Genomic DNA, 25,186 nt, shown 5'->3' with positions numbered 1-25,186 from the left:
ATAGCTACATTTCTCTGATGCCAATTTACTCACCACTTAACTAAAGGCAGATATTAATGACCAGGAATTATACCTCTCAAGGATAATGCAAATGTTTTAACAAAGCATGACACCTCTATTACACTATTCCACAATTTTTTTCCTGAATGGAGGAGAAAACAGAAAACAGTTTCCAGTCAATGCAACAAGCTATCATCTCTACAGCAGAAAGGAAAAGATCTATGATAACCTTGAAGTTAGGTCTTCAACAAAACACAGAGGAAGATCATGCCTGCTTCATGAGAATTTGCTTTTGGTTTACCAATTTCTTTGTATATTGCACTGTTAGATATAAACATTTCAACATACTCTAAGTCTTTCTGGATTTCTTCCCAAGACAGTTATAAATTTGTACTGTTTACCATCAGAAATTACCAGCTCCTTCCCAGCAAAGATTAGTTTTACTTTGACTGAGCCAAAAACCTCAAGCTAGGTATTATGAATCCTCCTAGAAGCATGTATTATGAAGCCCTGCATATGTAAAGCCATGCACTCACATGGTGCTCTTAAAGATGTGTGTGAAATATCAAAGACAACTAAAACAAAGGTAGCATTTGCTTTTACTTCAGGCTACTTACAGTTAAAACTTCTAAAACTAGTCTTCTACAATTACATTTTTCCACATAAAGCTAGGGCACATTCATGGACTGGTTGAATTTAATGAGGTTCCATATTACAGTTTAAAACCAATCAGGCAGATAGAGAAAACAGATGAAAAAAAAATCTAAAGCACCACTACCAGAATAAAAGGCAGAACCTCAAAACACATTCAAAAGAACCTACCCTTGACAAAGAAACTTGCAGAACAGATTCTGTCCACTGCTACACTAAATTATGCCACCTATGTTAAAAATACTTCCCTCCTCTGACAGCCAGATCAGGCTCCTGGACACTGCCTGCAGAATGATGCAGCTCCAGTAGTATAAACAAATACCAACCAACCTCTGGCTGGAGGGTTTTTTAACTCACAGCAACTGGAACTTATCGACTCCTTCCTCCTCCTCCCAAAAAACATATTAAACAATGTACTACAATTTTCAATATAGAGCTTTTAACCAAACTTTGTATTACTTTACCTTGGTGCAAAGATGTGTATTTTAGGTAAGAGCATGAATGCCAGAAATGAGATGGTTTTTCTTAGTGAAATTTCCAAAAGAACTTCTGTCATCACAAACTTGTTTACGTTGTACACCAAACGTACAAAGATTTCTTTCCTGAATGACTTTCATCATTGGTTCTAACACTATTCTCTGTCCACTGCAGAAGAAACAGTCAGCAACATAGACACTGGGAAATAATTAATCTTCAAGCAAATCTTATAGAGTCACTTTGTTTTCACTAGAGATTATCACAGGCTGTACTGGAGAGAACTTCCATATGTTTTGAAAACATGAAGAAAGAACCATGTTTTACAGAGTAAAGGGACATTTTTTCACCAGCTTTTTTGCACTATGGAATCAATGTAATATACACCTAGTCCAAAAAAGTCTACAGACGACACTTCTATATAAAAAGTAGACTTCTTTGAAAAGTAAAAAAATTACAAGTTCCAAAAATTAAAACTACCAAGAAAGCGATTTTCCCAGAATATTGTGCAGTAAGTGCACAAGGCAATGTAAAGGCAGTAAAGTGCTCTTCCTGTAAATAATAAATGATGGATTTATTCACACCAGTGTTATACTCCAAGATACTAATTTTTGCCTTTCACAAGAAACTGCAAGAAGTGCTAGTGATGTTTTTGTTTTGTTTTTTAATGTTTTGGGTTTGTTTTGAAATGCACAGCTCTTCAGAACTATGCACGTATGATCCAAGATTAGGTTCACGTATATTTAAGCACCTCTGGAGAAAAAGATTTCAGCTCTAAATTCTGTGCTTGTGAATCACTAATGTAAACATGCTCCATATTTAGAACTTGAAAGCAGGTATGATTCAAACTCCTGCACGACCTAAATATAAATATTGATGTTCAGCTAAATTCTTAGACATGATCTAGCTGGAAATGAATACTGTCATCAGACCTCTGAAATGTCTAATAACTAGTACTGCATTTTTCATATTAAAGCTATCACTGTTCTTTTCACAGTTTATAAATCGAAATTTTACACTATCAACTTACAAAAAGAATATCTGACATTGGAAACATTCGAAGTTCTTTTTCTTAAACTGTTCTGAAAATTCAAATGTTTACTTAAAAAGAAAATGTTATTAATGAAAACAACTCTATATTTTAAAAAATGCATATTATTTAACTAGGCTGACTACATTTTTGCTCCTCTAAAACAATGACAAATTTTATATTATTTTTTGCTTCCATTTGTATTTTTTAGATCTGCAAGAGTAAAATACTCCAAGAAGCCCCCACACCATGAACACAGCTCCTTATGTTTTTAAATTCTCATTATTTAAAAAAAAAAAAAAAAAAATCGATTTAAGCTTTACTTTTCAGAAAGGCTTTGCATTTGCCAGCCTAGGGAAACAGTTTATAATAGAGTAAATTAAATAAAGACATAAGATAGAACGGACAAAGAAACAAAAGCAGTCTCTTTTCAGTACTTGAAGAAAAGATATTAGAAAATTAAATAATTAGTAGTCAAGATTATTGACACAAAATTTGTAAGCACTCAATGCAGCCTTTATGAAAGCCAAGAGCTGCAACACTCCCAGCCCAGCTGGTGGTTACCTTGCCTATGGATCAGATTACTGCCCTGGCACCAGTCAGCAAAGTGGCCCAAACTGGCTGGTGGCTTTCCTGTCTCAGTCCGCAGCTTGGATCATTAGCACAGCACAGGCCACCTTCTCTGGCAGTTCAAATTAAATTCCCTTCAGGTCAGACACAGACATTTTCCCACCTCTTTGCTTTCCTACAGGGACAGTATCACTGAGGCTGGAACACAGAAGATACATGGGAGGAGAAAGTAACTCCATCAGCAAGCACAGCAACACGGCCCTGAGCTCACCTGGCAGAGCTCACCCTCCAGAGAGCTTCAGCCATATGATGTTTTCCTTTGTGACAGGGTTACAGAAGAAATACAAAAGGACAAGGTAAAAATGTTGGTGGAGAAAATTATTCAAGACTGAAAAGACTGATTTGTGAGTAACTTGCAAAAAGTTAAAATCAAGTGAAGCCATCCAGCTACCAAAGACAGAAAGGCCAAAGAGCTGAGAGGAGACTGAACTCACTGAGGGAAAGACAGTCAGGAGCATCAGAATAGGAGCAGCATAGAAGCAGTAATGGCCAAAGATGGACAATAACTCCGAATTTTCATAATACCAGGAGAAAGCTGAAGCATAATGGTGATGGCATACAGGCCCTAGGCACAGAAACCTGAGAACAGCTTGGAGAAGAAAGGGATATGAACATAAGGTTTCAGAATCAAGCTATGGATTTAAGAAAACTGGCAAGCAGCACAGAATTAACAGGGGAAAGGGAGGTAAGAATTTAGGGGTGGGTGGGGAGAAAACAACCTTTCTTCTTCTACAGGAGAATTACTCTTTAAGCCCACTATCTTGAGCACATAAGTTAGGTTTTCCATTGAAGTTCTGATGAATTCCATCCCGTTAATTCCACTCTCCTCCAGCAAATAGGTGGTAAAACAGCGCATGGAAGTCTCCTCATCACCAACACTGCTTGCTAAGGGAGTATGTATGACTTTAAGTAAGGATTAACAAGGTAACAGGAAAACAGTGGAGAACAAGTAGTTCAGGTAAGAACAACCACATTAGCTCAATGGTCTAGCTTGGCTAAATGCAGGATAAAATCAGTTGTGCTGCTGGAGCAATCAGAGGATATATCAGAGGCTGGTAAAACAGTGAACTGATTTTTTTAATTTTTTTTTTTTTTTTTAGTAGAATCAGTAAGTGAGTACACAAGCTACAGCAACCTCATATCAGGCAGAGAAGTATTATTCCTCCTGATGGTGCAACAATCGAACCAGTTTCCTGCAGAAATCTGAGATTTTCTGTTTTGAACACAATTGCCAAGTGGAATACACACAGTACATTATGTTAAAGAAATCAATTAACTGAAAATCATTTAGAGTATTCAATCAGCATAAGTAAAAAACCTTTGAGGGTGAGGGTAAGAAAAACAAAATAAGGTCCTTTAAATTAAGCACAATTTTCTGTTTGCAATCAGGAAACCAATGAGTGTAGTAGTTTATGAGGAAAAAAAACAGAGTTAAGTTTCTTATTTACATCCTTTGGATAGTATGTTTTTCCTATGTATTCTCTATAAACCCCTAGAAAGGATATACTGTGTGAGAAGACAGCAGCTATGTACACATAAAAGAGAAAAAACATTCTATGCTTTCAACTGTCCTATCTATGCTTTAAACACGAGTTTGCCTCTAACTCAAGCCTGTCCAGTTGGCAATTAAATCCCTTTCTCTTCCAATTAGACTTTGCAGCTGGGCCACAGAAGTAATTAAAAATATTTAAAACACATAAGGTATACGTGTGTTTTCTGGGTTCTCAATATCTACCATATATTAATGTTCTTAGCATAGCAACATCTCAATTGGATCAACATAAAACATGGATGTTTTCCTCTTTACTACGGTGGACTTTCTTCATGCCTACATGATCTTCTTTTCACAAAACTGCAATATCCTTGCCTAAAAACACAGGCAACTGTTGATTTCAGATTGACCAGTCTGAACTGATGGGTTTACCTGCAGCTGGTAGCCAGACAGCAGTAGCCAACAGAAAAGTGAACTTTCTGCATCTTCAGACTCCCACTTCCTCTGGCTCATTTTTCACAGGCCCTGAAGACACTTCCAAAATGAAACTGTTCTCAGCATTCACAGAAACACACAGCCCATCTGTGTCATCTGGTAAAGGTGTCAATATACTTCCAGATGGCATCCCTATGTTTTTCCTCAGTTGTGGATGACGGCAGAATAAGCTCTGATTTTAAAATCAGAAGTGAAGAATCTAAACAAGGTCTCTTACATTTGCAAGATGATGAGTGTAGCTAAAGTCTTCTTGAAGCCTAAAGCCCTCTTTCAGTCACTTCCAAGAGCACAAATAGATAGCTTTCAGAGTGAAAAATGCCAAGACAGGAGCACTCTTCCTTCCAATAACTTGCCAATCCTTGATCAATTTCTGTTTTCTGAAGAACTGGCAGCATACTGACAAAATTAAGTGCCTGCAGCAGTAGGATGCAGGTTGAAAATCACCTAAAAATGCTCCCTCTGTCCCTTTGAGAAGTTAAGTAAAAATATAAACTAAAGTAAAAGCTGAGGTTGCCACTGCCCCTTCTGAAAAATTATCTTCTAGAAGTGACCCTTCCTTTATTTGACAACAGCATGTCTAAAGTGTTAGAAAGAAAATAAAAAAAAAAAACAAACCCAACCCAAACATCTACTGAACTGTGAGGTTAAAAGAATCCAGATATCCTTAATAACTCCAGAAAGTGATAATATATATTTTTCTATGATAAGAAAGAAATTCAGCTACAGAATACTAGTAGAATACTACTACCTAACTAAAAATATTGAACCAGTTTAATTTTTCAAGTAGTTACTTTTGCTTGCTTTGGAATTTTCCCATATTGAACACTAAACCTAGTATTGCTATATATCAATTGCTGTAAATTCCATCATTGTTCTGAACTGTAAAGCTGCAGTGAGTATTATCATCACCACTACATATAAATAGTCTATAAGTAGTTAATAAGGTTGTAATTAATAAATTATAAAATATTTAGGTAGATGCAGACAATAGAATAAATCCTGTCTCTTAAGTAGGAACATTCTTTTTAAAAAGCTAGCAAAATGGCACGTATAAGAAAAAATTTACAGTTCTCCAAAATATTCATGATACAGTTGTAGTCAGAAAGATACTTATACTTACAAGTTGCATAAGTCTTGTCACTGACTAAAAAAACCCAGGAATAAGCAGAAAGGGAAAAAATTATTACAAGACCATACTAGACCACTACTGAAGATTCATTAATGAACAAGAAAAAAGAAGACTGTTGAGCAAGTGAATGAAAAGCTTAAACAGAATATGATCTGGCAAATGCAAGGGAAAGGCATTGCTGAAGGAAAAAAACAGCACAGGAAGAGGACAACAGAAAAAGGCACTATTTGCTTCATATTGTGCAGCTTCTCCATTTTCACTGTCTGAACAGAATTGTTACCTGAATAGGATGTTATTTGATGCACAGTGTTTTTATTCTCTTCCTAAATTAGCAGCTTTAGTAACATGGCCAACTTTCATGCACTGTGTGTGAATGCTACGGTTACATGTATACAATTAAACATTGGTACATGGGCTAGAGTTGGTTCTTTGATGTGGGTAAAATCTGTATATATAACTAAAGAGTTTTCTTCAACTTACTTTTCAAATCTTTTATTTTTTGCTGCCAACCTGCCTGGCTTCAGTTCTGTTTATCATATATTGGCTTCTAGTGATTGGCTTCTGATTTTCTCTTTCTTTCAGATATGAAAAATCAAGCCTATTCTTGCTGTTTTATAAAGACCTATTATGCTATAACATTTTTACTTACTTACATTCCAGTAACACAGACATTCAAAAAATAAAGACAGCAACATACTGTCCCAGCATTCCCCACCGAAAACAAGTTTTCTGTAAAAAATTCCTTAGCATTATGGCTGCAGGGAGAAATGGAAATATTTATTAATAAATTAACAAATTAATTTATAAATTAATGACATCTGATTTTGTAAAGGAGGATTATGTAGGTAAATTTTCCATTGACATATGAAGTACAAAATACTGCAGCTCACTGCATTAGTAAAGTTAAACTACGTTGTATATAAAAATCTATTAATAAAAGATTACAACTCCTGTAACCAGTCCTGCCACTGAGCCTGAAAGACAAATGATGAGTAAATGCCTGCAAATCACAGGATACTGTGCTTCCTGAACAGATACTGCAGTTTTTGTTACCATGTATGAGCATGAGTATTTCACAAAGGAGAACAGGCACCTTGTACACAAGCAGGAACAGAAAACATTGGTGCATTCAGGAAGAAAGGTCACTAAAGTGACAAAGCCAAAAGGTCCTCCAAGTGCCTCCAGTGCAGTCACAGCCCAAATGCAGCTCAGATATTAACCTGACATAAACCTTGCATTTGGGTTTTCCAAATGCAAAACCTGAACAGTTGTAGGCAAATCCTAACAATTTCCAGTGAAAAATTCTGGCACTGCAGAAAATGCATATTCCAATAAAAAACATGATGGAAGATTCTCATCAAGTCTAGTTACAAAGGTAATGTTGAAAAGAAGACACAGATTTTTGTTGTTGTTGTTAACTACAGGAAAAGCTTCATCAACTTTCCAGAGTGAAAACAGATTTTTCTTTTATATTATTATAGCTCAATATTTTCTTTCAGTGCTTTGTATGTTAAAGTTGTTGCAGAAAAATGTCCACTGTCTCCTGCACAGTAGATTATATTGTCAATTTTTCCCAGTGACTGCAAAGAAGCTTTACAAAGCTCTGCTGAATAAAGACTTAAAATGTTTGGTTTTGTTGGACTTTTTTGTTTTTTGTTTTTTTAACACTTTGATCAGAACAGTCTATTAGGCCACTGTGCAAATCTAGAACATCCCTGATGGTGAAGATGATGTACCAGCAGTTGTTTACCAAATAAAGGCTAGAATTTACAAACTTCCCAGTAAATACAAGGAAAACAGAATAGGACAAGGTAAAAGGTAGACTTGAAGGTAAAAAAAGTACTATTTCTTTTTTTAAAGAAATTTAATGAAATATAGGAAACATTTATATGAAGAACAAAGTGCCCTGGCTTTATTATCTCCAGTTCTAGTTTCAGTTAGAACTCATGGTTCTATTCTGAAGAAAAGTCAAGGAAGTATATATTAGATGAAAATATTTACAAATACAAATTGTAAAACTGAAAGTCAAGTACTCCTCAAATGAACTGCAAATAAAACCAGCAAGCACAAATCCTCTTTACAATTTTCTGGTATATACGCCTTTGCCAGTTGAAAGCAATTGGATTAAATATGAAAACAACTTAAAGAATCTCTATTTTTCTCTGAACAGCACATTGGAGTTGTCCATGGATAAGTTAAATTGAAAATATTTGCAGTCATACAAACGCAGTCTTCCCTTACTCTGCAAATTATCTTAAAATTACTTCCAAAATTCTATTCAGTCTACAGTAATGAAAAAGAAGCCAAGAAAAATACTTTCAGTATGTCCACTGTTTGTTGCCTCTACAGCTACAGTTATGGTGCCCACAGTGAACCAAATACTTAACATTCTTCTGCAAATGATGCACTGAAGTCATTCACAGTCCTGCCTTGTGCTCTTGTCTAGGTAACTGGTTTATGTTTCAGACTAGCAGCTGGCAAACCTTTCAGCACACATAAACAGAAGATAAACTGCACTGAAATAGGCAGAACCATCATTGGCATTCTTAGGAGGTTAAAAAAGCATAATTTCCTTTGGGTATAAACATCCTTCAGAATAATTTTAGCACAGTGGAATAAGCACTTAAAATAACTGTTGTTCTGCACATTACCCCAATGACCACAAAGAACATATTTTATATGAATTTAAAACCCACTAAATTTACCCTAATAGGGATTAACTTCGAAAGGTAAATTGCTTATTTCAGTATGTAATGATCAGGAATTCAACTGCTGTTATAAACATGAAGTTAAGAGCAAGTTAAGTCTGAATAATATATCTCAAGCCTATCTCAAACTTAGTTTGACTGGGATAACATTCAGTGGACTAACAGATGGTTCATTCTTTTTGTAGTCTTTTGTTTACAGCCACACCTACAAAATAAGTGCCTAAAATGTTAAATCCTGCAGTTATTTTTTTTTTTAGTTTTTCACATATCAAATAATTTTTTTAATAAAACACAATCATGTACTTGTGCTATGACACTGTCCCAACAAGAACACAGCTTTTTCCAGCTTGTTAGCAAAAGGAACTGAGACCCACTACTCAAGAGGGCTTTTTTTAGTTAAAAGTGGAAAAGAATTTGGAAGCTTTAAAGTCTTCCATTATTAGTCTGACCATCTGTCATATTTACTGTATCTTTTTTCTTACAGAGTCTGTCACTGGGGTTGTGCTCCGTGACTGACAGAGTAATTCTAGTGCCCTCTTCCCTTCTCATTTGCATCACTACTGACAGAAAAAAAATTTTGCTTATTCAACTGTGAAATGTTCATTAAAAAGGAACCCAGGATTAAAATTCCCTTTTAGATATATTTTGTGTTAACATCTTTATTTTTAGTCTTCCAGTTATATATTCAAACCCCAAGGAACAGTGTTCTCAGACAATAGTGATACTTCCAGATTCATAAAACCTGCCAAATTGCTCTATAAAGACATCTATCTGAATTTTGTTGCTGCCTGACACATCATAATTTTTTAGAATTTTTGTCATTATATTAATAATTCTCTTGAACTTCCCTGTTTGCATATGTTCCATTTGCTGCAACGTAAGTTTCTTAAATTTCTCCAAATTATAAAACACTAAAGCCAAGAATACTTATTTCTTTATGCTAATAGTTACATTTTTTACAAAAGCACATGCAGGAGTCTCTTTCTTATATCAGAAACATAATTGCCTTACGTATATCCCCAGTACATATTCCAGCTTCCATGTCAAGAGAAAATATAAGAACAATTAAGCTCCTGTAAGTGAGGTGGTCACTGTCATGTCAAGCTTCATACGTTGTATATGACAAACATTAAGTAGCTTTAATGCTGTCATTAGACAAGGAAGCTAAAGGACATTTCTTCTCTTTCATACATGGAAAACAGCAAACTATGCAAGTTTCAATCAAACATCTATAAAATCATATAACTTCAATGTAAATCCATCAACAAAATCAAAATGCAAAACCTGAATCCTGAAATCACATATCATCTTCTAAATGCTTCCTTCATAAAATAATCAAAGTAAGTTTGAAACAGGGTTAAAAATAATGTTATTTGTGGTTACACCTCAGGAATTATAAAAATCCTTAAAGTCACTCCAGAAACTGACAGAAAACCCAGGAGTGGGTGCAGGACCAACTGCTACAGAGGTCACCTTCAAATGCAGCCCAGCAGTATGAATTATGCAGAATAAAACCTTCCACATAGCAACACAGTCCTTCCTCCTTTCCTTGTTCATGTGAGGTTATGACAGACATACCTCTCTACCAAATGCTTGCAGTGGAAACAGTGGTAGCACTACATTGATTATCTAGTATGCAATTAATTTAAAGCACCACCTCCTACGTTGAACAAATGGAAAGGATTAAAACCAGTCTAAACATCCATCAGAAGAAGGCATCATCTGTTCTCAGAAAGTTCTGTACAGGTACATCAAGCTCTTGTCTGCCCCATGAGAGCTGAGTGGGAGAAGGGCAGAGCTGGAGAGGCTGCCAGCTCACAGGCTTTGTGCAGCCTGTCCTGCAGTGCAGGAAGTGTTGGTGAGTGCTGCTGCTACAATACCCAAGAAACACAGACAGCAGTGGGAGGCAGAAATTAGTTTTCAGAAATATAATATATGTTCAGACAGAGCTACAGCAGGCAGATCCAAGCCTAATCTGCTGGCATTTCAAATCACCCACACACGTCCTTGCTAGGTCCAAATACCATTCAGACCACAGCCACAGGCTGGCCTATATGTACCTTATGTACCTTTATGTTTTGTATATTCAAGGTACCTTTAAGTTACATATTTAATTGCAAACTTAATAAAACCAACCAACTAATCACAGCCCTAAGAAATACAATCACAGCAACATGTATATCTAGCTCTGGTTATTTACCATCATCCTAACTTCGATGTGTTAAACTCTTGGTTTTTAACAACCAACTCAGCAGGTCTTTTAAATCTGAGTATGTATACCTTGGAAGTGTTAATGTTTATTAAGAGTTATCTTCCTCACCTGATTGGCAAACATTTGATCACATGCTTTGTAATTATTATGGAGAAGAGCTGAAAATACACATTGCTGTATGATGCTTTCAGAATGAGACAATTTTAAGGAGCTAATCCCTGGTCTACTCAAAAATCAAATACAGCATTCAACTTGACTTGGGTTCTAAGGTACAGAAATACTGTTCTACTTGTTGATTTGTTTAATAATGTATAGCAGCATTACGGAATGTAAATTTTAAGTCTTTATTAAGCATGGGACATTAAAAACAATAGATGTGTCTGGCATGTGTCTGTGGAACTCTGACATTATACTTTAATTCTAGAATGTAAAGGCAGTTTCTCACATACACTTACACATATCCACTTGACTTCCCAAAGCTACATATGCTTTTTTACTTCCAGATCTCTATTTTAATCAGAAAAGATAAACCACAATCATTATTAGTTTGTTTAATTATGGTAAAGGATGCCACATTTTAGAGAAGTAAAAAACTCCTCCTCAGTGTAACTGGATATTGCATCTAGCTTTAAAAGACTATAAGTATCAAATTAATTTTCTTTCAAAAGAAAATGCACTTGAAAAAAGCTTTAAATTAGATTGGAAAACTCAGGTCTGATAAATATAACTGCCTCCAAGAAAAATATTTCTTCTTTAAAACATTTTTCTATGGATAAAATCCACAAACACCACAAACTTATCATAGCTTTACTCATAAAACACAAACACTAAGAAATATAGATAGAGTGATAGATATAAATACATACACAGAAAATAATTTTGCAATACAAATTGAAAACACCTTAATTTGATCAGAGTTGCTGGAAACCTCTTGCAGCCTTTTTTGGCATGTTAACCAGACCTGTGAAGTTATAATCACCTTGAAAGGCCAGTCCTTTAACACCACCAGACTTGTGGAAGCAGTGATATGGTGCAGCATATGAATCCTAATCAACCTTCCTCATGCCATGAACATCAGGAAAGAGCTGTAGCACAGCAGAAGTTCTGCTGGCTTCAGCTAACACTGCAGTTATAAACCAGGTCAGGAGAGGAAAGTTTCCCCCAAAGAATAACATACAGCAAGCTTAACTCAATCCCAAATTAAGACATGTATGAGTTTTTAGGTGAAGCCTATGCAACATTATTGGAAAAGACAGGTCTGTTATTCCAGATATTGCTCTGAATCCAGCACTGACCCTGCTTTGAACAGCACATTGGACAAGACAAACTCCTACCAACCTGAGCAATACAATGCTTCTATTGTTAGATACAATGCCTATTGTCAGATAAAAGGCATCAAGTTCCCTTAAAGCACCCCAGAGAAACCCAGGCGTTTTTCTGAAGTTTTTGAAATTACATTTAAAAAAAAACCAACACAATCCATCAGGAATTTTGTTCCAAGTACCAGGCTGCACTACTTATGCAGGGTACAACTAAGTCAATAGTATAATTGAAAACTTTTTGGTAAAAGCACATTTGTTAAATGAAAGTTAGCAAAAGAAAAAAAAAAAATTAAAATAAATCAAGTATCTACTTTTTGGAATATTTGCTGTGAATAAGTGATGGCTTTCCTCTTAATTCCTTTTATAAATACCAGTAACAGCATAACAATTTTAAGGGAAGACCAACATTAAATGTGTTTCTTCATAACAGGTATTTCTGATTAACAGTGCATCTCTTCTTAAAAGCACATGTACTTGTTAAAGCAGACAAACACCCACACAGCCTGAGGAAGCAGATACAGACACTCATCCAGAAAGCACTTTGCAGATGAAACACATCCTCACCTTGAGACTGGGTTTTGAGAGGAGTTTCAACAGTTCTCTCATCTCGCTGCTCAGTGGCTTGCTCTGCAGCTCCTCAGCCAGCTGGGTGGGAGATGGAATTGACACAAAGATCATTAGTGAAACATTGTTTTACCCACTGCATCAGTAACAACCCAGAATCTCTCTTGTTCAAGCTTACTGCTTTCCAGCATGTTCAAACAGAAGCCAGCTTGAAGAAAAACACCATCAATCACTGCGCTTCTTTTTCTGGCCCTCAGTGGACCAGATTCAAGCCAGGCCTTTTGGCTCAGTTTAACACAAGTAATCATTTCTGGCAAGGGTGCAGCCAGATCACATTCTGATTTATAGCAATGGAGGCAAATCCCAGCACTTCATTTAAGTGAATGGTCCTTTGGTTGCAGACAAAGGACTGCTTGTAAAAATGACTGGATCAAACTTTGACACTGTCTATAAAAAACAGTTTTGAATGAGGTGGTGAAATACACACTGCTTCCAAAACCCCACAGTAGCTGTGCTGTTTAGGACGGGGATAAGAAAGCAACGTGCCCCTACAGTTCAAACAATCTTTTATTATATTTACACATACACTGGAAGGAGCTTGTTAAATGTGAAGCGGGTTAATCATAATACAGTTTATAACAGGTCATCAGCAATCCAAGCCCCTAAAATGCACAAACTTTTTCCTAACAACAAGATCAGTTATTTACGTTTGGTTATACTACAAATTTGTGGTTTGGTGAAGAATAGAACAGCAGTCTAATGTTTAATCCCATGGTTATGTGGCTCATGTCTTGAGTACTTCTTATCATGACATACTCAACTAATTTGGGCTCAAGAGGCATATTTTACTGCAGGACTTCAGACTTGAACTGTTTTTCCAGAAGAACAAAAAGCTACAACATATTTCACAACACAGAACTTCAGTTTAAAATTCTGAAGTTACATGGCTCATAATCCAAAATGTGATTCCAGATAATCAAATATTTTCTTTGCATTAAATCAGTATAATAAAAATGTTCCAAAGAAAGACATTATTTGCAACAAGTAATTTTATACATCTAGCTTAATTTTAAACCCACGCTTCCATTTTGTATAAATTTTCAAGATACACAGATAGAAGTATTTTTTGTGTAATTACATATAATAGACAATTCTAGAAGCAGTTATAGACATCAAATATGGTTTGAATACTTTTTTTAGCCTTCAAATTGACACAGGGGTAACAGGACTGAAACAAAAATTAATCACCTACAGCCCCACAGCCTTTTAACTATAATTCATAGATAATAATGTCCATCAAATACATCAATGCTGATCTCAACAACCCTTGTGTTTTAGTATCAAATGATCAGAAAACAATCTGGGTGAGAAAGGTCAGAAATAATTATTTTAGATACACAATGCCAAGTATTGGAGTAATCTGACTGCAGCTTAGTTTGCATGTTCTATGGAAAAAGCAAAAATAATCTCTGATAGGAATGACTGCAGGTATATATCACAAGATTCCCTTTATTTTCTTTTCATTCTTTAGCTTGCACTACTCATCATGAGAGAATAAAGTCTATTCATTTGTGTTTCATTGATGAAAACTAATAATCACTCAGTAAGAATGATTTCAACATTTCTCTCTGAGATGAATTGTGCACAAATATTAACTTCAGCAGAATTCACATTTGCTTTGGCGGTGCAAATATAAATACAGGCATGTAACGTTTAGGACAGCAAGAAACAGAAATAATATTTTGTTACTGCTTTAATGGACTTTTATTCTCATAATTTAGAAAATATTTTTTCAAAGATGAAACAAAAATTTGTTCTCACTCATCTAACTTACAAAGTTTTTCCAGATATTTCTGCAAAAGTCTTAAAGTCACCCCCCAGGATAGAAGACAAACATTGATGGAGAAGGAGGAAAACAATGTCATGTTTCCAGGCTAGGAAACACGTGTCACCAGAGCTGCTTTTGTTGTGTTTCTAGCAGTTTTTACTGGATTTTTATCTGTTGTTGAATTGTGTGGATTTGTGACAGCTACCAATAGCAGCACAAGCTGTATGGCATACTCTGCACACACTGATACCGTGCTGATCACCTCCTATACCAAAGAATGCAGGAAAAGCTGTCTGAGGAACTCTTCTATGATCCTCTGTTAAGGGAACTATAATATTTCACCAAGATCCTCATGAAAAGTTGCCACTATAAAAAGGGGGAAAACAAAGAAAGGGAGAGGGGCAGATACGGAATGAGGCTGGTGAGACAAGAAGCACCAGGGCCTGGAGGTTTAAATTTTCTGGGGAAAGTTTTGAAACCTTTTGCCAGAACAGTCTTAATAACCTAGAGGCATTTGCAGTGGCTGAGGGCACTGGGGTTTACTCTGGAGAAGAGGAGGCTTAGAGGAGACCTTATTGATTTATTCAACTACTTTAAGGGAGGCTGTAGCAAGGAGGGAAACAGCCTCTTCTCCTTAGTGGACTGTGATAGGACCAGAGGGAAAGGATGTCAGCTGCACTGGGGGAGGTTTAGGCTGGACGTTAGGAAACATTTTTTCACTGATAGGGTTTTCAGGCATTAGAATGGCCCAGGACAGCGGTGGAGTCACCATCCCTAGAGGTATTTAAAAGGCATTTGGAGCTGGTCCTTAAGGACATGGTTTAGTAGTTAGATTATGGTGTTGGTCAAAGGTTGAACTGGATGATCTTGGAGGTCTCTTCCCACCCAAAGCACTCTGTGATTCTCTGTGTACCTATACTGCCAGCAATGTTTAGATCATTTCCGTGAAATCAAGATTCCTACATCAGATGTTGCTGTTTTAGGAGGCAAACAACCTCTGATGGGAAATTCAGCCTAAAATTCACTGGGGAGAGAGAATGTATGGCAGCTAGGAATATAAAAATGTTTAGAAAAGAAGCCTGAGCACAGTTGTTACCTCTGCAACTGCTTTTAAAAACCCAGAAGAATAAAACCACGCTCCTTTAAATAACTTTTAGATTAGCAGCACCACAAATAGTAGTTTGAAATCAAACAGGAAATACATAGTTGTTAATATCTTCTTTTTTTACTATATGACAGTTACTATCACTAGGAAAAGAAAACATTACTTGAAAACCTATTGAAATAAAAGTGAATTTCATATCACCAACATGCTCTTAAATCCCTGATGCTGACAAACAGTAAGACAAATGTGTCAAAAACTGAACAGGAGTTTAATTCTGTAACTTCATGGGTTTGGGAGTTACAAAACCTGCTGCGTGTAAATTAACCTTCACAAAGTTTGCTGATAACTATTGAAAAAGAAAATCCTGCAGAAAAATGGCTGGCAAAGGACATCTTGATTCCATGGGACGGTGCCCATAAAACCAGCTGCTCAGCTACACAGAAGTAAAAACGAAGAATCAGCAAAAGGATCTTTAAAAAGCTGTGCTTAAAAGCAGACATATGTCTAGAGACACCCACATTTAAAAATGCTACCATATATACATAATAATACATTAATAGGTTTAAAAACCCTGACCTCTCTCAACTGAGGAGTGACACATAATTTGGGGATTTCCAAAACTATACATTTTAAATGGGGCTGAACAAAGAACGAGATTGCTCAGCATTTCTGAAAATATCCAGAACTGTGTTTTACATCCAAAAATAAGAAATAACTCTTATTAAGAATTCTATCCCTGAGATCCACAACACAAATGTTAACATGGATTATTAATATGTCACCAAGAACTTAATGAAGAGAATTTCAACCAGCTTTCTAATTTTCAAAATTACTATCAACATTATTAAAGCTACTTGAAGGTTAAAAAAATATTACTAATATATGCCTGATGTCAAAGCTAATGCATTATTCTATTTGGTATGTTACAGGATATAGCTTGCCTCCTACCGAAATATGATTAAATTACATTATAGCCTTTTTTCAATAGGCTTTTTTGCTTTTACTAAAATGTCATCATTCTCAATTCATAACATCTAACCATTTGTAAAACTGAAAAAAATCAAAAGCTATTAATTACATAGAAGCATAGTTAAGATTTTAAAACATCTATAAAGTATGGGAAGTTTCAAACATACCATCTTTGAAATGAATCTTAATACATATTGCCTTTTCCAAAAAAATAACCTGAGATCATCAATTACAACAAAGATTTCTGGATTTCACCTAAACCACAGTTTATTGAACATTTCTCTATCCTGGCCTACCTAAAGTTCAGTCATTATTTATACAGGTGTGTGCACAATTCATCTGAATGCTAGAATTAAACAAATAGAGAGAAATGGCAAGTTCAATTTTTTCTCTAAAATAAAAATTATAGTAACAGGAAATTAACTACTCCATCAATGCTGACCACTTTTAAAATTTATTTTTTGGTTATGAAGGTAATTTGGAAAGCTCCAATATAAATAAATCACTACTGTACTTTTTGTTAAGTAGTTTTTGGTGTTTGGTTTTGTTTTTTTTTTTACAAGCCTCCTTCTTAGATATTTTATTTGCCTCACTTCTGTACTACTATCTATCATTTTTCATGTTCTGTCAGCAGTGCTGCTATCTCATTTGTCTTTATTTTTCCACAGCATTCCTCTCGTCTGTGACTTTCTTAAAACACTAATAGTTGACAGCTCTCCCCTTCCCAGTAGAGTTCCAACCTGTAATTTCTATTACGTAGTTACTAAAGCAGAACAAGAGGCTATCTAGATGCAATGTTTTTATAACAGGCAAGTGAATAAAAATCAACGTAATATCAGCAACAAGCCCAGTGATGACAGCACCTTTGGAAACATTTGCAGCTTCTTATGATTTCAGCTCAGAGGATTACATTCATATGTTTGCACTATGAGGAGTTCTGCTTGCAGACAGTTTTTTGGTAGGCTTGGTACCAGTGATCTCAGCAGGGGACACTTACATCATCTGCCAAGGCTGCTGCACCATGGAGTATGGGCACTGGGTTCTGTTTTTCATAATAATGCAGTTTTTCATGAATCTGGAAGACAATAGCACAAAAGATACATTTATTTAGCAGCAAAAGATCTGTTACAAAATTACTGCGCTGAGCTAATTGATCTGTTGAGTGCCTGTAACTAAAGAAACATCCTTACAGTAACCTACGGGCAACAATTATGTAAATGTAATTCATCATCATCCTCTGTTGAAGTGCTAAGAATATGAAATCAGATGGAAAAAATGCTCAGTATGTAGACCAGCCCACAGAAAAATTAAACATTTGTGATTTTTCTCTCCTGGCTTTCTGTGTCCATATTTCTAACATATTGTTTTAAGTATCAATTACATTTTATATTGCTGCTGAAAACACAAAGCATAAAGTGTTTATCCCCAAGATGGATATAAAAAACCCTGTAAATTATGATTTATGAAGTGAAATAATAGCCTGCCACCCACATATTGACAGACAGCTTGGTGGAGCAGCTGTCGTCATTGAAGTAATTCAGAAACAAGGGCAAAGTAGTGCTAATAGGAATTCTAACACATGTGAAAGGAAAAGGCACTGCTTCAGCTAGTTAAGTCATTTAAGAGCATTTATTGTATTTAATAGGCAGTTATCAACATAAAAATACAGTGTGCTTTTGTTCTTTCACAAGAGGAAAGGATGCACCGTAATTTAAATATTCAGCCTCTTCCCTCCTCCACAAGTCATGTGTTTCAAAATTTAGAGTTTTCCAGTGTGCAAGTTTAAAAGAGTCAAAATATTTTAAAGCTTCTAACAAGTTGTTTTTTAAGTTATTTCATAATGGCATAAAATAGTCTATTTAACATTCAACTTTACTTACATTATTTTTCTGAAGGTATTTTAAAATTTTAAAAAAGAAGACAACTGTAATCTGAACTGATGCAAAGACACCACATTCTTAGATTTCTACTTTATTTCTGCTGCTCTGGAGGTGGCATGAACTCCAGATGGTTGGAGGAGTTGCAGAAGAAGCTAAATTGGGGACTTCTGTGCTTGGCAAGGAGGGGAACACAAGGTCTGATAGAGGCCACGGGGCTCAGGACTTAGCTTGGGAGCCCCTCTCCTCCTTGGGGTCAAGAACCCCAAAGATAACCTATCCCTCCCCAGCACACTGATGGGGGAGGAACAGAACACCAGACAGGCAAGGACAGCTGTAAAGAGCAACCAAACCAGTGGACCATGGAAAATGCTTGGGGTTGACCAGATCTTATATTTTATGCACTGTTTCCTCCAGCCTTTCCTCCTCTTCTATATTAGCTTTGCTCTGCTTAATTTTACCCTGGGCAGCACTCACTCCTCTCGCTGTGCAGGACTCTCAGCCTTTTCTTTTGAATTTAAACTAAACTCCCACGAGCTACACCTATACCAAGATAATGTCATGTCAGTGACAATCGAGCTGGTAATTTTTCCTTTCTTCTGCTGTGCTTCATAAGACTTTTTAAGTCCACGTCTGTTTTTACTCATTTACACTATAGGTTCCTTGAAGCTAGAGCCATACCATACTCTGCTAATGCAATGTGGCATAGCAAGATCTGACACTTGGTGGAGTCCTTCATAGTTTTTCTAATCCTTATAGAATTCTTTCCACAGACCGTTAGTTAAAAGCTCACAGAAGTTCTGAAACGTCAAGGTGAAGCTCAAAGGCAACACAGTTGCTCGGTTGCTAAGGTGGAAAATTATTTGTTCTGAACAGCAAGTTTTTGTCCCTCATGTGGAAACTAAATGCAAAGCACCATTATCTTCAGAACATGAAGAACAAACAAAAACAAAACAAAAAAGCACTGAGACATTCTTGCATAACACATCTTTTTTAAATGTTACAGAATTGTCAATTCATGCAACAAAAAAACGTCTTAAGAGGAGGTACTGTGTAAATTTCACAGGCTATCAGCTCTGCCTACAACTAGTAAATGGCTGAATTTTTTATTTTCCTAACAGTGGTTATTGGAATCCAGTTAAGCATCTAAGAAAACCATTAGGTTTTATTTGATTATGGAACAACTGTAGACCTGGCTAACCACATCTGGAGCTAATCAATTAGCCAGGAAAATTTAACTATTATTAGACAGAAGTATACACTATCTTTTGAAAGTTATTATTGTACTGTGCTGGCTCAAACAGTGACTCTAAGGATAAACACTAAGTGTTCTATGTATCAAGGCACTGTATCCTCAGCACACTTCTATTTGAGATTAAATACAGGTATTTTAAAACATTATTTTAATAACATATTATTTAATAGATAGTATTTTGCCTTGTTAGCTGACTCTATATTTTTTTAATCAGATTTTTATATGACAATATAAAGCTCCATCTCTTTGTAGTTTAAAGTATTTAACTAAGAAAATTTAAAAAGCACCGGTCTGTGCACAAAGCTGAAATCAAAAATACAGGGATTGCCTTTTATATCAATATAAAATTATCATATGCATCATAAAATTGCTACTTCCTACTGCTCTCCTATGGTTACCACCCATCTCTAACTTCTGGATGGCTAACATCTTCATAATATAAGTAGCACACACATATAATAGCTTCCTGAATGCAGTAAAACAGAAGAATGGGTGCAATTCAACTGACAAAGCAAAAATCTCAGTGAGGCAAAAATGCATTTTCAGGCAACTGCTTATCTCCATGTGTCCAGAAACATGTTCCAAGATTACTTGGTCCATTATTTTCCCACAGATTGAAGAAAGGCTGACTGGCTTGTAGTTCCTCACATTGCATTTTTGGCCCTTTTTGAAGATGGGTTGAACACTTGCCTTTCCCCACTCACTGAGGGCTGGGTCATCTCTGATGCCTGTCAAGGATGACAGAGAACACTTGCAAGTTCACCTGGTGGCCTCTAAATTCCCCACCCCTCCAAATTTCAGGTGACGAATGACTGCCACCTTTAGAAAAACTGCCATGCACAGCCAGACATATTGGCAAACTCTAGATGCTGTCAGCTAATTACTTTACCAAGGCTTGAATTTGTAAAGGATGCTAATATATGCACAACTAACGTAATATTTCCGAAATACAATCCTTACATAAGTAGAATTTGAAATCTAAGTATTAAGTTATCACATTGATGGAAATGAACACAGCATAAGCTCGGGAAACACCAGATGGAAAAGCAAAACAAGACAAGGTAATTAACAGTTTAAATTCAACCTCAAACACCTCAAGAGAAGTATGAGAGTGGATATAAAATGGTAGAAGAGAGAGAAAGAGTGCATTTACCTATTCCAGATAAAACTTTTCATATTTGCAGCTACTTCTTTGTGCTTCATTCTGTAGGATTCTATTTGATACAAAAGGCAAATTTATCTTATATTCTGTGGCTATATGGGATGTCCAGTAACTTTAATACTATTGCCTCCTCTCTAGTAGAAATGTATGGAACGTATGGAGAATATAAGACGGTATCATGCTTTAAAAATAAAAAATATAGTGTAAGTTATGTTTTAAGTTCTTCTGAGATTTAAGTTTAAAGCTTGAACCCTGAAAACCTCTTCACATATGTTAAAGCAAGAATTACATATTGTAATTAAAACATGCAAAGTTCTTCTGCTGAACAGATAACTAGGTTGCTTCAATATTGGTTTTCCTATTATATTTTTAGACTACCTGTCCTTTTCACTGTAGGATACCATGGGTAGACTTATGAGGTTCTGTGAAAACTGAAAATCTACTGTGAAGATATGCCCAAAGAGGGAAAAATATTAATTTGCAAATTTATGCAATTTTTAGAAGATATATAGGCCAGGGAAATGGGATCTGGATTTTCCCAGAGAGACTGAAATAAGCTTTCTATAACAAAGTATTACAGAAATATGTTTTCTGGAGTATTCTGGACTATTATTAATAGCCTGGACTATTTTAAAACTGAAAGGAAGCTTTCTGAAAAACAAAAGAAAGAAAACAAAAAATCTAAGCAAAGAATCCTACCAAATAAGCTTAATTCCTCCTTTTAGATTTCTTAATTTCCAGATACAGTTCTGATATCATATGGATGAAAACAACACAGGGGGCAGGGAAAGCACATACACATAACATCATCACTTTCCAATATCACAGCTCCTTCTGGGAAAGAATCTCCTTAGTACAAGAAAAATGTATTGATTTAATCAGTATTTAGTGGCCCCGTACAGTTGCCTAAGCAGAACTTTTCCAAAAGGCTCTACAGAACAATACTGCATAGCTGCAAACTACATACTACTCCCTTCAGAAAAGGGAGTTTGCATCAGTATTATACTATAAGATTTATTAGAAATCTTTTAGAATGTTTTCCACCTATAAAGTTTCTAGGAAATGAAGCCAGAACTCCATAATGGACTATTTTCATTTTAATGGACTATTATCATTTTATGATAAAATAGAACAGAACAGACTATTTCAGTTAGAAGGAACCTACCTGGTGTGGGTATGATTTTACTGGGTGATATATCTCTCAGCATGGATATAAGCTACCTGCAAAATTTAGCTAATTACGCACATGAAAACATGCAACATTATCTTTGTTTAATGCAAAGAATACTTGGCACCAAGGACCTAATGACCCATTGTACTATGTACATTTCTGGGATTTTACTCTGGACTAGCCTAGACTAGAGTCCTCTGCTGAACACCCATTACCAGCTAATCTCCTTGTTCAGTTTGAGCAGGAAGGAATCCATCTCATGTACTGGTCTACTGATGCTTGCTGATGCAAACAAAAGCAGCACAAGTTGAGAAGATGGGAAATTGTTTTTTTAAATGCACTCCTGATCTGAACTAGATGCCAGTATAAACACACACAGAAAGTACCAAGACATGTCTAGAAGACAGGCTTTGAGTTTATTGTTATAGAAAGTCCCTAACAGTAGGCAAAACATCTTCCCTAACTGCTTTATTCATTATATTCTACATAGTGTATCAATAAGATTGCCTAAAATAAAAGCACTGAAAAAGCCTCACAGCTTCTGTACACACTGGCTTGACTACTTGAATGGGTTCACAGTAGACCACCTCTTCAAGGCTACAATGAAATAAATGAAAATAGCCATAAAAACATTGCCAAGCTATAATTGCATACCATCACTAAAACAGCATGCATATTTTGCTTGATGTAGAATTTTAATCAAAAGATCATCTCATTCCCTCCTTTCCTCCTCCCAGAACCCTACTGCATTAAATACAAGGAACCAGAATACTTAGGCAATTTTTTGCTTTATTTTCATTTTTCAGTGAGTGTCTGTAAGCCTATTTACACAGCATAGAAATATGGAAAAAAATGCAAAACTATTAATTTGTTCTCAAGCCTTTCTATAGTACTTCCAATTGCAGCTTCGGCAGGCTAATGAACTTAAATGTATGAACACCTGCAGTCATGGCATGATGAACATGAGGTGTAGGAAAACTGAGCAGCATACCAAATGCCAACTCATTTTGCATATCCAATGAAACATCTTGAAAACTGACTTCTCAGAACACATACAGACATTAAAATCACATTCTCTTCAGGGCGATAGACTTGAATTGCAGATAAAGGCATAGAATATTGCTAAGAATTTAGCATTATGTATTTTAGAAAAGACAAACAAAACAAAAATGCATAAATCATAACTAACTACTGAAAGTTTGCAAAGATAATTTCATTCCCCATAGTAATATTAAGTTGCCTCAAATATAAATTAAGTGATTGCACAGTGCAGAAAAGCTTCTGAGAGAATGTTACAAGTATTAAAGCAAGCCTCTGAAGGCATAAAAACAGATATTCAGATACCTCAACCCTGGCCCAATTTTCCACAGCAAAAAGTTTCATCACAACAGATGAGCAATTTTCTCTTCAATCTTTTGTTCCAAAGAGCAGAGAAGCATTAAGTTCATAAGAATTCAAAAGCAGACTATTGGCCTAGAAATAATTCTGCCTGAACAGTTAGGAGTCAGTGTTAAAATATTAAGTATTCAGAATAGCAATGTTAGGCAACCTTAGAAAAAGAACTGAAGACTTGCACTATAATAAAAGAACCATAAGCTTCTGTATCACTACAGCATGAAAATACTTCTAAAAACCAGAAAACCTGCAGATTGTCTGACATAAACTGTTGTACTGGGCGTGGTTGTGAGGAAGCTTATTTGCTTCATAGCACCCTATGGTGCTGTGGTGTAGATCTGTGACCAAAACAGTGCTGAGAACAGTTTCAGCTCTTGCTGAGCAGTGCTTGTGCAGTGCCAAGGTGTTCTCTGTTCTCAAACTGCACCTCAAGTGAGGGGGTGGGGGTGGCCAAGAGCCTGGGAGGGGACACAGCTTGGAAAGCTGACCCCAACTGACCAAGGGATAGTCCATACCATACATATCATGCTTTTTTCCAAAGCAGCCATTGCCTGGGGACTGGATGGGCTTCTGTTGGCCAGTGGAGAGTGACTGCTTTTCCACCACTTGTTTCCAGCCCCTACAAACAGCTAGAACAAGGGAATAATTAAGAGGGCATCTAAACTCTTTCAAGGAAACTCAGAAATACAGGCTCTTTAGCTTGAGCCTTATCTCATCTGCTGCTAAAGGGTGTTGTGCTTTTTTCAGGGAGTAAAGATGGATGATTATAACCAGAGAAGTCAATGCAGTGAAAAAATGAGGAGCTTCTAGAACTTGGTAACTAGTTCATTTAGTACTCCTTTAAGTAAGCAACTCATTCACAGAAATGAGGCCTGAAAGCAAACATGAGGTAATTTTGTTAAACTCTGTCAGCTTAAAACTGAAGGTTGAACTCACTCATGTCAACACTGTGGGTATCATAGTAAAGAAGCCTGTTATCAAGATCCTGAAGTTGCAATAAACAGATGTGATTTCTGCTGAGTTCATTTTTGTGCTACAGCAAAAAAATGTGCTACCAGAAAAAAAAACAAAGTGGCCAATGCTTGCTCTCTTTTCCAGGTCATATGCATACTTGAAGTCCACTACGTGAAAAAAGCCAACATATAAACATGCATATTGAGAACAAAGTGCTATGAGATTATCAAAACCTTTGTAGTTGTGTTAAAAGAATTCAAAGAAGGCTCCAAGCATAGAATTTAGCATACTTTGGATTGAAAGGGAACTTTAAAGCTCATCTAGTCCAACCCCTATGCCATAAGTAGGCATAACTTACACTAGATCAGGTTGTACATCTTACCCTGAACTGGAACACTTCCAGGAAGGGGAATCCACAACTTCTCCAGACAACCTGTTCCCGTGTCTCTCCACCACAGAGGAAAGAACTTCTTAGGTCCAATCTAATCTGAATCTACATTTTTCAGGCTCAATCTAAAGCTACAATAGCATCTGTTCAGCCCTTAGAGATAAGGTTGCTAAGAGTCCAGGATTGTGCTGGATGACACTTGAGAAGTGTCTTTACCCGATATTCATGACCTATATTCCACACAGAACTCTTCCAGAAATTTCTAATTGCATTGCCAATTTCAGAAATAATTTTTCAGAACTGTGTGCACAATTACAGTAATTTTCTAAGTTACAAAATGCGGTAATAGTGTTATAATAGAACATATTTAAGGGT

The 25,186-nt window shown here is 36.0% G+C and overlaps 1 protein-coding gene across 6 annotated transcripts in view; it reads right to left on the bottom strand.

Moving 5' to 3' along the window:
* MPP7 (MAGUK p55 scaffold protein 7) overlaps positions 1–25,186 on the bottom strand; it is a 142,329-nt gene that overhangs the window by 46,704 nt on the left and 70,439 nt on the right. For all 6 annotated transcript variants that reach the window (XM_071734950.1, XM_071734947.1, XM_071734951.1 and 3 more), the window contains 2 exons: positions 17,607–17,684; positions 12,708–12,788 (listed from right to left, as the gene is read on the bottom strand). In XM_071734950.1, coding sequence (XP_071591051.1) covers positions 12,708–12,788; positions 17,607–17,684 — 159 coding nt within the window. The remainder of the gene's footprint in view (positions 1–12,707; positions 12,789–17,606; positions 17,685–25,186) is intronic.

Source organism: Heliangelus exortis, chromosome 2 (genome assembly GCF_036169615.1).
Source record: "Heliangelus exortis chromosome 2, bHelExo1.hap1, whole genome shotgun sequence".
NCBI lineage: Eukaryota > Metazoa > Chordata > Aves > Apodiformes > Trochilidae > Heliangelus > Heliangelus exortis.
This window is presented reverse-complemented; position numbering and strand designations above follow the sequence as displayed.